We start from the raw sequence: 14,476 nt of genomic DNA, 5'->3' as shown, positions 1-14,476 counted from the left end.
AGCCATGAAGGAAGAGATGATAGAAGATAATTCCACTCATGCCATGCGAAAATTCAAGCCTAACTTCCTTTCGTTTTTTCTTTAACACCAGCTGAATTCTCTTTTGACCTGGGGCAGCTAGCACAATGGGCCCCTTGTGTTTCAGACAACACCGTCATCGAGTCAAGAGTCGAGACCCATCAAGCTACTGCCAACATGTATCTGGGAACTTACGTCATCAACAGCTACACTGCAGGCTGGAGAAGTGGCTTTACTAACACTGGCTGTACGAGTGATTTAAGCCCAAGACTCAACAAACATTCAGCGAAATGAGTGGATGATACTGCAAAATAAAAGAGTACAGAGTGCAGATGAAGAATGGCCATTGTTACATTACTATTTCAGTGTTATTTGTCAGAAATTAATGCTTCAAAAAAGATCGGTAGCAGGGAGGAGAATGAATCAAATCCTTCTCTCCCCCTCAGCTTTCTTCATCCAGTTTAAGCACGCTCAATTCCTTCTGTGGGAGTTGGTATAAACCAACCTAAGTGCTGACAATACAATCTCTCAGTAGAAATATGTTTACTCACAAAGGCGATACAATCTCTAATTCGAAGCCAAATGTCAAGCTGTTGTTTGCATTTGAAAGCTACATCAAATCTGGTATATGCTTTGAGGTTATTTGAAGAGTGTACACCAAGACTTTATTAAATAACCAAGTTGAGATGTCGAAGGAATCAGAAACTCCAGCAATATTCAGTACTGAGTTCCAAGTATCCCTTTGGAGGAACTGAAATCAAAGAACGAACCTAGAAGGCACATGTAACATGCCCATTCAGATTGGAATCTGCCAGAAAAGCTTATCCATGTGATACTTTGTGCCTTGAGAACCCAGGTTGATTTCTTAATCAATAGGACAAACCTCTTGAACCATATAATGAAGAATCCCAACAGCCAAATAAAAGAAAATCATTCAACATTCCTAAAATTCCTATCAGGAAAGTCATTTCCTGCATCCTTTATAAACAACATAGTAAGGGAGAGTAAAAAAAAAAAAAAAACAATAAAAAGCGAAGGACGGTGGCATCCCGAGTCATTGCAACAAAAGACCCCAACGACCGAGAGTAGGCATTCCAAGCAGTAGTCCTTGCTGATTCAAAGAAACGCTGAATCAAAAGGGCTTCTCATACTCCTGCGGTGTTGGCTGCTCCCAGGCAGGTATGAAGCCTACAAGAAGAAACAAGAAACTTAGTCGAGTAGAAAAGATGGTGTGAGATAAGATGCTGCAAATATTAACTGATAAATTGATAGGCTATTTATTTGCTCAGAACATCAGCAGCATGCATGTTAAAACAAAATTGCTGTGCTGCTTGATTATAAAGATGAATATCGACTAAAACACAGCATTAATGAATATGATAACATGCTCATATGAATTACTACCGTGTTAGTTGAAAAAACAGTTCATCTATGCCTCTGAAATCTGGATTCCTCTAGCCGAGAGTGAATAAAAAAGAACTAGGAGGACCAGCCATCTAATGGTTCATTTCACATAGACATTTACTTATATGACATTCACAGGACATCAATGTTGTCAACTTGCTCTTGAAACCAACACACACTCCTATCATATTTTATGTAGCTAGCAGATATAAATATCCTTGCTCCTGCTGAGTAGCTAACTTCTGCTTGTAGGCCAAGTTTACGAGACCGAGACCTTAAAGCAGCCTTTTAGTTTTACTTTGAAATCTCTTTGCATTGGTTTCAGGACACCAATATCATTAATTTGCTTGTTTCACAAGATAATTATTAAGGTATTAACATTTTAAGTTCTATGATGAAGACAGTGATGCAACTGAAAAGAACTCATCCAATTCTCATATGATAAGGACTGCAAATTAGGAGCAAAACGTAGTTTATAGGCTATTGAGCACCCTGGAATCCTGGAGTGCACTTAAATTTATTAACGGTCAATTTTCATTTCAAACAATTTTGAAGCAAATAAAGCTAATGCAGCATCATGATTTACTATTCCCCTAGCTTGTTTTAAAATCGCACATTTTTTGGATTGCACATCAGGTTTTTGGTAAAAGACTTCAGCTTTAATTTGAATGTCAAGCAGAAGCAGAGACGCCAGAAAGTTATTAAAGATGCCAGGAGAAGAAGTTTCTTTATAATCCTTTCCTTCTCCAGTCTATATGCTTTTGAGATCCAAATGGAGCCATTTGTCATTAAAATATATTACTTATCTATAGATCTATGCACAATTTATTGTAAAAAAAAAAAAAAACACAAATTTCACAATAATGTGAACAACCATCACCAAATATACCTCGATGGTTAATGGTGGTAAAAATGCGTTTGTAAAGCCTATAAGCATGTGATTAAACACCAGAGTTAGGCAGATCGACTACATGAACTCTAGATTTATAAGAAATCAAACCAAGAAGTTAAATATGTGGCATACTTAATGGTATTTCTCCCAGGGACATATAAATCGAGTCATCATCACCAAGAGTCCCCTGAAACAATCAGTAATACTAAGTGAGTTATTCATCAACTATATGATGGAAATGTATTTATTTATCTATCTTCCACTACCAAAAAGATGAATTCTAAAACTAAGTGCCGCATAAATGCCATGAGATCATGTGCATAGAATTATATATTTAATGAAGCAATTGATTGGAATATGAATGGAATGCATACAGCATCAAGTAGCAAAATGCATACATCTTAAAATTCTTGCAGACTTTATTTTTTTTAATTCAAAGAACGGCTACTTGGTTTTCATGTTCTACTCAGGCTAATAGGTTACTTCTATCATACCTCTCCATTGTCAAGGCCCATTTCGTTTTGCAGTGGATTTATGTTCTCCGGAACAGAGGTACAATTTGGGAAATTGTTGAGAAACTCTGAGAGCAGAAGACCATCAAAGTTATCCTGAACATCAGTAACATTACCAACATTTTGTGAATGGTTGGGAAAACCTTCTGTCCCATTAAATGCAATCTCCGTCCTAAGAAGATGGACAAGTTAAGATCAGGTAGAAAAAAAACTACATCCAGTATCTGAACAGACTAAAATGAGAAGATCATAAACACAATAATGAAGTAAGCTTCTTGATGTGAGAAACATGCAAGGTACCTGCCATTATAGTTTGACAAGTTAAGAAACATATAAGAGCAAAGAGAAGGAATAATTATAAAAGGAACGTACTTTCTTTGTGAACTATCAAAGTCTTTGTCTTCCAGGGTATCATTCTCTAAATCAATTATTTCAACCTGCTTACCATCAGCCACATGTCTAGTATATTCACCAGAAACGTTGGAATTACTCATTGACAAATCAATGTCAACCTGTGGTGCTTGTTTTCCAATTGTCATAATAGATGGGTGTGTGAGAACTGGATCACTACGATGTGTGTCATTCATATCAGATGTTTCCATGAGATTAAGATCAACGATTTTAAATGAACTAGGAAAAAGCTGTTTCTCTTGTGCATACTTGAATCCTGGTTCACCACCAGTTCTTGGAAATCGACAATCACTAACATAAGTGTCTCGAGTAGCAGCCATGGTAACTTGCTGATCAGGTGAAACCCTCTCTTCTTGAGAACCCCCTGTATTTTCATTCAAATTAGAAAGGTGCAAGAGCTCATCAGTGGTGTTAACCAAGGATGGAAGCCATTCTCTAGGTTTCTTCACCACCTCGCTAAAATCACTGCCTTCTGCAGCCCGTTTCTCACCTCGCTCTTTGACTGAGGTGGACCTTCCAAAACCAGAAGGCCCCAGGCTTGATTCTTGTTCATTGTCATGTATAAAAGCTCTAACCGGAAAAGAATGAGACCTCACACATTTTCCCTGCACAGCACCATATTCAGGGCCTTCTTCATCCACATCCTCGGCAGACTGGACAACAGCTACTTCAGTTATTTCAGAGTTGGGACAATTTGAATCACAAGGTGCATTTGCTAACACATCAGCTGCCGAAACATTGTCCATGCCATCTTGAACTGAATCTTCAGATCCTTTGTTAAGCCCAATACCAGAAGTGCCTTCCTCTTCATTATTGGGAACTTGATCAACCCTGGAGGACCTACATGACAATGCAGAGCGTGTTTTCGTTGGCACATTGGCGAACTTGCTCAATGTTAGTAAATCAGATCCATTCTTGCCTGAGATGTCACCCTCCACGGCACTCTGCTGGATAGGTAAATCCTCTGAAACAATCTGTTTCTCAGTTTCATAATCATAATCGCTATCCTTCACCTCCCCGTTCCCAAGATTTAAGTTTGCTGTATCACCAGAGCGCTTGGAGGGTTCGCCACCAGTCTCTTCTTTCGGAACACTAGAAGAACTTGCCTTGGAGCCAGTTTCATCTGGGTGGTTGTACTTGCTCAGTCCTGATTCTATATCAGCAGTTTCTTCACTTTCTGGTGCCACCCCACTCAGAGCAGATTTCTCCATCCCATCAACAACATCATTGCTAACTTGCTGCTCTTCATAGTGTTCAGAAACTGTATCACTCTGCCCCTCCATATCAGGGGACACTCTATTCCTATCCGACAATGGCCCACTCCTCCCATATTCTCTACCCCACTCAGCACTATAACACCGGTTATGCTCACCCCTCCTCCTTCCTTTCACATGATTCCTCGAATTGAAGTCATCAGAGTATCTTCTCCTGCTCAGTCCAGTATCAGAAGCGCCACTCCCTAGCCGAGAATGGGCAGATGTTCGGCCCTCATGCATAAGGTCTTCTTGTTGCCTAAAGTCATGATAATCCCCAGCTTGCATTTTGAAACCACCATTCTGCCATTTACCAGAAAGTGCACTCTGAGGTAACAATCCCTTGGAAACTAAATACTCAGCTGCAAGCCTACCAGCTTCCATCAAAACATCACCTTTCTGTGTCGGTGGCTGAGGAGGTTGGCGAAAAGATCTGGGGTGGCCCTGGCCACGGCCAAAGCCACGGTTATTGAAGCTTCTGTGTTCGGAATTGTAAAAGCCATGGCCTCTAGTTGAAGTATCTGGTGATATCCTGGATGCACCCACGCTCACCCCCATGGCACCAGACCTGTATCCATTTCCAGGACTTCTATGCCTAGCATGCATGTTCCTGCTTCTGATAGTGTGTATCCAAGTGAAATGCTTATAAACCCTACAAGCAATCAATTGTCACAAAATTGAATGAAAACCAATGATAGCAAATACAGTACAAGTAGCACAGGTTAACATTGTAGCTCCGAGCAGCAAACCCGTAATCAATCTATCTTCAATCAGGGAATTTACAGACAAGACTAATTCTTTCTCACATTAATCAGCTACTATAGGGAGAAGGAAAAAATCCCAGAAAGAAATGATATTGTAGAGGTAAGAGGCAGGTAGCTAACAATCAAAAAGTAAAATTAATATTAACAACAGTGCAATTGTGTAAGCTTAATAAAAAAGTCAACAGATGAAAATAGTCAGAATATGAAGCAAATCCAGGAAACCCAGAATCTGAAACTCGAAAATGAAGAGGGATCTTGTCTAAAAATCTGACCTTTCTTGTGTTTTGCTATTACGGATTGTACAGTGTAAATGTCCAAGACAAGAAGAAGAAGATCCAGAGGTGTGGTTATTAGGGTTTGAAGATCCCACATCAAAATCCCGTCATCATCGTCGTCATCATCATCATCATCTACACCATGACAAAGAAATGAAGAATAAGAATCCTCAAAGTAGTCGAATAATTAATTTATCCAGTGTGTAAATAAAAAGGGAAGAACTTTAAGGTCAAATCGATCACAGGTTTTGCAGCTTTCTTTCGAACAAGGAAATGCAGACACGTATAATAACCCTACGAATTCAACCTCTTTTTTTATTTTTCCTTCCGTTTCTCCTCCCGCTGATGGTGAGCGGCTTTTGGATTGCTGGAGGTTCAGTTTTCAGTATTTTCTTTTCTTTTTTGTTTAAATTTTCCTTTCTTAAGATCTAAAAAAGATTAAAAAGAAAATAGAAAAAGGAAAAGAGAGATTGACAGGCGGAGCGTGAGTGATAATTTTTTCCCCACGTCAATGCGCTCTCTGGCACGTGTCTAAACATGTTTTATTCAGTAATGCGGGGATAAGATTAATTATATATTTTTATTATGCCTGCTGGATTTATATAGGCGATTCAAACCATATTTAGCTTAAAAAAACATAATAAATAATGTCTTTTGAAGCTATATATTCTTTGAAACGCAGCGAGAACTGAACAAAAACATCGATAATCTTAACTCGACGCATCTCAAACACAAACGCATGCAAACGAGTCCTCTTCTTGACTTGGGATGCAAATTGTTCTTTCACCACTGGTTTGCGGAATTCATGGGAATTTAGGGTTTATTTTGGCCGAAGATTATTGTACTTTTAGAAGAGCCCTTTGTTTTAGTTTTACCTCAAGTTTAGGTACAGGAATGGAAGAGAAATGGAATGGGGGTGTTGACTCTTGTGTGGTGAGGCAGGAAAATGGGTGGGTGCTAAAGGTGAGGTGCTCTTTCCACCCACAAGAAAAAGGGAAAGTTGAGCGTGTCCTTTCCACTCTCAGTGTCATTGTATACCGACCGTTTACTAATTGCCTTTTGCTCTGCTCCATGGAAACAAATGCGAAGGAATTCGTTGTTAGAAATAAGGCAGTGTAAGCCCATGAGTGGCTGGTGAAGGGTTGTGTAACAAGAAAAGGAACAGAGGGCCATAGGCTACTTTCATCGATGGATCATGGATGTTTGATGGGCTGCGTGCACAACGCCTTCATCCTCTTGCGCTATTGCTTGAACAGGGAATCTAGGTTTAATTTGGTACAAAAATAAAAGATGGTGGTCGAGGTCTTGCCTTGATCATATTGCATGGTATTTGTAAATTGTATGATTTTTTCATGGAAAAAGAAAAAGAAAAAGAAAAAGAAAAAAGAAAAAAGAAAAAGAAAGGAATAGACGTGGAAATTGTCAAATAACCAAAGCACATACTATTATTGTGTTTGGCGATATTCTCTCGCAAGAATCATGATAAGACAATTTATCAATGTCGACGCTTCCGTATTCAGGATTGTAAAAAGCCATGGCCTCTAGCAGAAGTATCTGGCTGGGCATGTCCTGGATGCATCCATGCCCAACCGCACGGTGCATGAGACTTCTAAAGCCTAGAATGAATGCATCTTTCCGATTCTCACAGTATCCTCTCCCAATCCAGGTGCAATGCTTATAAACCCTACAAGCAATTAGTTGTCGGAACAAAAACAATTGAAAACCCATGATAGCAAATGAGTGACTGCAAGTAGCACACATCATTATGGCTCCAAGGAAAAGAAGAACAATCTACAATTCCTGTGAAATTTAAGCATCTCTTTGTCCTTAATGAAGCAGTGAGGAAGGAAGACATGCTGGACCTAAAGAATCACGCTGGCAGTCAAACAAAGTCTTGATTAACGTTGAACTATCAGCCTGTATCTCCCTTTTCCTTTTTCTTCCATCTTTTTTTTTAAACTTCAATCATGCTTTGGACATTGAAATGTATCTAGGATATTACATCTCCAAGGTGCAATTTGTGCATGTGGAAAACCCACCACATAATATTTAATTATGAGCCTGCAAGCCAAGAGACTCAAGAATATATACCGATTATCTGTGGACTTGGATTAATTCCAAAATACAGACATCCAGCTATCCGGGTCTCTCTTTCAACCTGTCTTCTGCTGCGGCAGCGCACAAAACTCTGAGACTTGCCTAGCACTTCCATCACCACATTAATGCCCGTTTTCAATCATCTCAATATCACCCTCTTTTCTGTTCTGATGGACTCGTCCCCTCCGAGCTATCTCCTCTCTGCAATGGAGAAAGATATCCCAACCAAACAGAAGTTTCAGGAAACGGAAAATGATTAAGATGCCAAGATAATGAAAAAAAGAAAAAAGAAAAAAGAAAAAAGAAAAGAAAAGATGCTTAACATCAAATAACACAATTAAATGAATTTTCCTAGTCAATAAAATAGAGAATTCACAAAAATGATGTGATATTCACATGTATGCCACTATGGCACCGTGTCCACTGATAAGGTGTTCACAACATTCTTGTTCAGTTACGAGCTGTATATAAATAATGAAGAAAATTCACAGAATCAACAATCAAAAACTGTAGGCAAATTCAATGGCCTAGCAAGCTTGTTTTCAGGTATGCTAGTTATTGTACAGAAAGCAGCTCCCTGCAAACTCAACAGAGAAATAAATCTGTGTCGCATGGCATGTTGATTACTAAAACACGAAACATTTCTTAAAGCTAAAACAAAATTGTTGGTATGACCAGTTTATAGGTGACACAAAAATACTTCACACTTGTATATTTGAATCATGTAACTTGCCAATATCACCTAACCATTTTCTTGTTGGTCATAGAGCTGATGCAAAAATATGTTACTTCTGATATTTCAATGGTTGGAAGTTCCTATGGCAGCTGGCTACACTTTCAACATTAAGAGCCAGCTTCATGATCTAGGCTGGTGCCTGGTGGAATCCACTGTCAGAAAATTTTCTGCCAAAAAGATGGCTGGGTTTTTAATTCACGCAACAAACTTCCATTTTGTTTCAAAAGTACAATGTAAAGTTGCAAGAACTAGAGCACTCATTTGTATCAAACACCGGATCATTATCATATGTAGAAAAGAAACTAAGACCAACAACTACACGTCTAAAATACATGATGGAGAAGATGCATCGATTATAGAAAAGAAAGAAAGCTATCATTGAGACATTAAAATCAGTAAGAACCTGAGGCAATTCCAGATTGAGTCATAATGAAGGATAGCAACAACCCTTCGTTTCCATTCTTTTCGAGAGCCTCCACTACGCTTAACCACAGGCAACTGCTTGATGCCTTTGGCCTCCATCAAATCCTTGGCAATTGCCAAATCAGTGTCAGGATAACATGTCAAAAGTCCACGAACTTGACCTCGGTACCTTATCTCCCGGGTGCAAACAGTAGAAAGACAGGTATTTACCTGCACCACATAAAAAATGAAAACTTCAAATATCACACTGGAAAGCATACACAAGCAGAAAGAAAGTTATCTTCATCCTTTTATACATCTATGATTGTTGAATCTCCCGTGGAAGCATCACTAGATGTCTTGGACAGCCGTCTAATGTCACCATATGTTAGTATTCCTTCCAGTAAATCTTCATCATCAACTACGAGCAAGCAATTCTGTTTGCTGTCATGCATATATTTTATAGCTTCTTTCAATGTTGAGCTTAATGAAACCTTTGCATAGTTCTTTGACATGGCCTTAGAAACCTAACAACAAGCAGGGAAGAAGTGTAAATAAATTACACCTAATACACAATTCTGTCTGAAGATAGGGTTTTGGTGCACATTAAATAACAAAAATAACTTAAGCATGGAGCTTCATTTCTTAAATAAATCAATTGTCCAGGCAAAAAAATGGAAAAATTCAAACCTTGAGATTTTCTGCAAGCAAATCTTCATTGATTGCTTCATCATCAGTATCATTTGAAAGAGAAGAATAACCTCTAGCCAAACTATGAGGATCAGGTTTTTCATTCTCCTTGCCATGGTCAGCCACAGATGGGACCCATATCGCTAACCCAACAGCTCCCTGCTCACATTTCATGGCAGAAGAACTAAATTAGCATTTAAAATGTGAATGACAGGAAACATACGGCGGCGCCAACCACAACAAAGCCTACTTCACAATGAGCCAATGACAACAAAACATTTTCAGTCCCATTTGCAGTGATACCAGATTATTGATGAGACCAAGCAGTAAAAATACAGTTGACAGTTTATTAAACCAAAATACACTGTTTCTATGCAGAAATATAAGGTTTATGATTGGTTTTAACACAGTTTTGACCAAGAATATTATAGCCTTTAAAACAAAAAAAAAAACAAAAATTCTTCAATGAAAATCCTATCACATATCCAGTTACTGAGAGGATAAAATAAACATCTCAACAATCAAGATTATTCTGGAAAAATTATCAAGTAAATCTAATTACCATGAGCGGAAGGATTATCCTGTAATCTTTTGTCAACTCAAACAGAAGTAGAATTGATGTCAAGGGAACTGAACAAACTGATGCTAACGTAGCAGCCATTCCAACCTACAGCAAAAGATTTGAAATACTTTAATCAGCTTGATACAAATTAAAAGGCACTTCGCCCAAGAGAGAGATATCGAGACCACATCTCATTAAAGTTACAATAGCCCAAAATAAATACCAACTTACCAATGCATATGCCTGTGGCTGGGCAACAGCAGCATTTCCTGGAATGGCTGAATTGATAAGTTCTGCGGCTGAACCTCCAAATACAGCACCAACAGCTGCACCAATCATCAAACTTGGTGCATAAAGGCCACCTACAAGCAACGAACCCTTACACAGAGCAGTGGCCACAACTTTGGCTGCTGCTAGTTGGGTTAATAACCAGATTCCAGGAGCAGAAGCACTCTTTCCAGTGTGTAAGATTTCTTCAACATTGGTGAAACCCCAATATAGTATTCCAGGATACTTCAGAGCAATTATCCCAGCTCCTAAACCACCTAAAGCAGGGCATGCAACAGGATGAAGGCCAAATTTTTCTTTGATAAACTCAAATGACTTGGTGAACCAAGTGACCAAGCGACTGAAGGCCACACTTACAACACCACATAGCATGCCCAATATCAGGTATAAGGGTAATTCTGCAAAGCAGAACCAAAAATAGGATAAAAATAGTCAGATTTGCTAGTGATACCAGTTTCTTACCAGGATAGGATTTGCACACAAAGATCTTACTGTTTTTTTTCCTTCATTTAGTTAAATGGGGAGAAAAAATGAAAAATGAAAAAATCATTATATTGTGTTTTACACAGACGTTCATGTCAAATGCAGCATCATAATAAAGAAATAAATACTTCAAGAGAAACGAATAATACCAGCAGCAGATTTCAAATCATACGATGGCACTGTAAAAGCTGATTGTGTTCCAAGCAACGTGTTTGATACAGTTGATGATATTACAGAAGCCAACAGAATCATTGCAGTTGTAAATGGAGGTGAATTTTCAGCATGGAGAGGCCTCAATACAGTTTCAATAGCAAAGAAGCAACCAGCAACAGGTGCGTTGAAACCTGAATGAGAAGAGCAAAAAGAAAATTAGAATGGAATTCAGATAAGTGTTTGCTGGAGCAGAATGGATAGAAACAGAAGAAGGAATTGTGATTTGATCCTGACTTTGTTTGCATAACAGATCACCAGGGAAGCAGAGATGAAATACAGTTAGATTGACAAAAACTACAGGATGATTGCAGAATATTTCAGTTGTGTTTGGAAATTAGAGATTCCTACTCATGTGAAAAGGCTAATGAATGCACTACACATGATTAAAGTGTATAGGAAATCAGTCTCAACATCCAGATTCTTAATACCCTCGAAACATGCATGCCATTTTCCCATATTTTTTCTTTTCAATTTTTTTCTTCTAAATGCCATATAAAGTGTCATTGCTCCTCCTTCAAGCCTTATCATGCTCAAGTTAATTACTTTAAGGCTAATTTTTTATGAACAGTTGGTCTTCCACTAACTAGGAGGTGCAATCTAAAACCTTCACTTGAAAAAACAGAACAGATGGGTTGCATTATAAGTGAATGACAGGCCATATAAGATCGTGTTGTTTTAGGCTATGAATGACCAAAAGTTGCCGGATGCTAGTAAATATGTATAAAATAGATGATCTTGAAACCAAAGCAGCCAGCCGCAGCCAGGTAATATCTGGCTTTTGAAATGGTGATTATCTAAAGGAAGCAAATAAGCAGAAACAAAATCTTATCATGTAAAAAAGGAGAGATACCTGAAGAAATCCCAGCAGCTGCGCCAGCTGCAACAAGAGTATTCATCCTTTCTCTATTGTTTGCCATCATTAAAGAGAATCCATGGGCACATGATTTGCCGATGTCTACACTAGGTCCTTCAGGACCCAAAGAACAACCAGTACCTAAAGTAACAGCTGCCTGAATAGCTTTCACTGTAGGAAACACTCCTGCGACCAAATCAAAACCTTTTCGGTGAGAAGAAAGGTTCTGCCTTATTTGCTCCAATATTTCAACCAAGCCATGCATCATTCCAACAATAACTCCTCCAGCGACAGGGATTAAAAGAATCCGATGCCAAGTGTCTGACAGCCTTTGCAGGCGGAGCCATGCAGCACCCTCGTTTGGAGTCCCAGCCCAGGCCCATTCATGAATTAAATGAACCTAAAGAAGCATTACCAAGATATAAATGACCGAAATCCTGAGGAAACTAGCAATGCAAACATAAGTGCATGAAAAAGCATAAGAAAGAAACATGTACGCCTTTTTTTTATTTTTTTTTATTTTCTTTCTTCCCCCTTGCTGCTCTTCTTCTTCAATATGAGACAAATGTGATGTGATTGCACAGTTGATTGTTAAAAGGCTTATGGCAGAGAATTGAGTAGTAAGCAAAATCAATAATAATAAAAAAAAAAACTTAAGCACAGCCAATTATTGAGAAATTAAACAGAAACTGACCAGCAAAGTACAATGAGAATGAGAGAGAGATCCATCCAGATGAATTAAACAAAGAGAGAGAAGAAGGCAGGGAAAAACAAACCCCTTTATTGAAAGCGGCGACACAGAGACCGGAGGCGAGACCGAGAAGGCAACCAATAAGAAGCAAGGCCCATTCAGGAGTGGCACCATTCTCTAAAACGTCGCCGTCGTCGTGATCATTAATATTCTTAACACGGTGGTCATAATTACGATTTTGGCGGTGGTCATGATCTGATATGGATGGAGTGTCGTCGTCTTCGTCGTCTAGATGATGATAATGAAGATTGTTGTTGTTGAGAGAGGAGGAGGGACGACGACCTGAGAAACCTCGAATCAGATCTTTGATAGCAGCAGTCTTCTTATGTCCTCCTCTGCTGTTATCACTGCTGCTTCTGTTGAATCCTCCTCCTCGTCCTCCTCCTCCTGCTTGTGCTGCTTCCAAGTCGTTATTGTCTGCAACATGAACTAGTGGTTGTTGGTCATGGTCATCGTGTTGTTGTGTAATTGATGAATTGGATTTGAGGAGGATATGCTTCTGATCGCCGTCTTCCATTGTTTCTCTCAACATTTTTATCTCTTTCTTTCCATTCCTAGATTCCGAATCAAATCAAATCAAATAATTGTATATGTGTATGTGTATATATATGCCTTTCTTCCTCTTCCTCTTCTTCTCCTCCTTCTCCGCAACGACAATTAAATTGCTTCTTCTACTCCTTCATTTTTTTTTTTCCTTTCTCTTTGCTCTGCTAAACTGGTAATAAATATAATTGGTATTTCCGTCCTCGAATAAAATCACCTTTTCTCAACCTCAACCTATTCGATCTGGCTTGTTCCAAAACCAAATTCCATTTAGATACTCGAATTTATTTTTATTCTGATTCTATCCCTAAGACTGATCATTCCTCCCCACTCGATCCACCCAAATCCTTTTGATATTGGACACCACTCCCACCAATTTTTCTTTCTTTCTTTCTTTTTACTCCATCATTAAGTAATGGAAGGCAAGATTGTGCAATTAATCAAATCATATTTTGTTGTCTCAATTTCTATTTAGGGCAATAGACTGTTTAATGTCAATTTCATGCTGTAACCTTGCGGTTCAACTCCTGCCCTGCTAGTGGGAGTCCCTGCTATGAATGAAATCCGCCTGTCCCCACTATTACATGACACTCATAATTTACCACCAACACAATACGCGTTTCGGTGCGTAATCTCTTTTTTTTTTAAAAATAAAATAAAATTAGGTTTGTTGGTTATTTTATATATAAGAAAAATTAAAATATAAATTAAAAAATTTATACAAGTATTTAATTAAATAAATTAATAATTATTTATGTAAATAAATAAAAAATATTAACAATAAATAAAAAATTAATAGATAAATATATGTCAAAATATTTGATCTTGAAAATTAAAATTTTTATTGAATTTATTTATTAAAAATAAATAAAAAAACATACAAAACTAATTAAATAAAATAAAAAATATTATGCAAAGCTAAGTATATCATAAATATTATTTTACAATAAATATTTTTTTATAAAATAAAGCTCATTTGTATATATATAAAAAAGAACTCCTCAAAAAACAAATACAAAAAAAATATTTTTTTAAAAAAATTCTATTAAAAACATATTAGAAAAACCCAGGACATAATAAACCAATACAGAAAAAAATTAAAAACAACCACTTAACCAATTTTTTTACAATAGTATAAAATAATAAAATCATAAAAAAAATGAGAAGAAAAAAAAGAGTCTCAAACTATATGAACTTATTAGATTGAAAACACAAAAAAAGAAAAACTCAAAAACCCATTTTCCCAAGTAAATTAAACATTAAAAGATAAAACATAAAAAAAAATTAAACACCCAAAAAATTGTGATTAAAAAAATAAAGGTAAAAATC

The 14,476-nt window shown here is 37.6% G+C and overlaps 2 protein-coding genes across 8 annotated transcripts; both read right to left on the bottom strand.

Annotated features, from left to right (window-relative positions):
• Positions 1–845: 845 nt before the first annotated feature.
• On the bottom strand, positions 846–5,983 carry LOC105112854 (uncharacterized protein At4g26450-like). 6 transcript variants are annotated; one of them, XM_011008732.1, is made up of 6 exons: positions 5,753–5,983; positions 5,527–5,664; positions 3,199–5,142; positions 2,809–2,998; positions 2,447–2,501; positions 2,232–2,349 (listed from the first exon to the last, which is right to left on the bottom strand). In XM_011008732.1, the coding sequence occupies exons 3-6, from the start codon at positions 5,094–5,096 to the stop codon at positions 2,237–2,239; spliced, it is 2,256 nt and encodes a 751-aa protein (XP_011007034.1). In that variant the 5' UTR covers positions 5,097–5,142; positions 5,527–5,664; positions 5,753–5,983; the 3' UTR covers positions 2,232–2,236. The 6 variants fall into 6 exon arrangements, with proteins under 6 accessions (XP_011007037.1, XP_011007038.1, XP_011007034.1 ...); XM_011008734.1 differs by having other exon boundaries at positions 5,773–5,983; XM_011008733.1 differs by having other exon boundaries at positions 5,837–5,983.
• Positions 5,984–7,318: 1,335 nt separating this feature from the next.
• On the bottom strand, positions 7,319–13,538 carry CLC-F (chloride channel F). Of its 2 annotated transcripts, none has more exons than XM_011008729.1 (9): positions 12,630–13,538; positions 11,851–12,253; positions 10,937–11,131; positions 10,248–10,702; positions 10,017–10,121; positions 9,455–9,613; positions 9,079–9,291; positions 8,766–8,998; positions 7,319–7,827 (listed from the first exon to the last, which is right to left on the bottom strand). In XM_011008729.1, the coding sequence occupies exons 1-9, from the start codon at positions 13,134–13,136 to the stop codon at positions 7,749–7,751; spliced, it is 2,349 nt and encodes a 782-aa protein (XP_011007031.1). In that variant the 5' UTR covers positions 13,137–13,538; the 3' UTR covers positions 7,319–7,748. The 2 variants fall into 2 exon arrangements, with proteins under 2 accessions (XP_011007031.1, XP_011007032.1); XM_011008730.1 differs by having other exon boundaries at positions 8,766–8,995; positions 9,082–9,291; positions 12,630–13,536.
• Between the last annotated feature and the right edge of the window lie 938 nt (positions 13,539–14,476).

The sequence above is a fragment of the Populus euphratica genome, unplaced genomic scaffold, assembly GCF_000495115.2.
Source record: "Populus euphratica unplaced genomic scaffold, PopEup_1.0 scaffold371.1, whole genome shotgun sequence".
Lineage (NCBI taxonomy): Eukaryota > Viridiplantae > Streptophyta > Magnoliopsida > Malpighiales > Salicaceae > Populus > Populus euphratica.
Note: the sequence above shows the minus strand (reverse complement) of the source record. Positions and strands in the feature narration are given on the sequence as shown.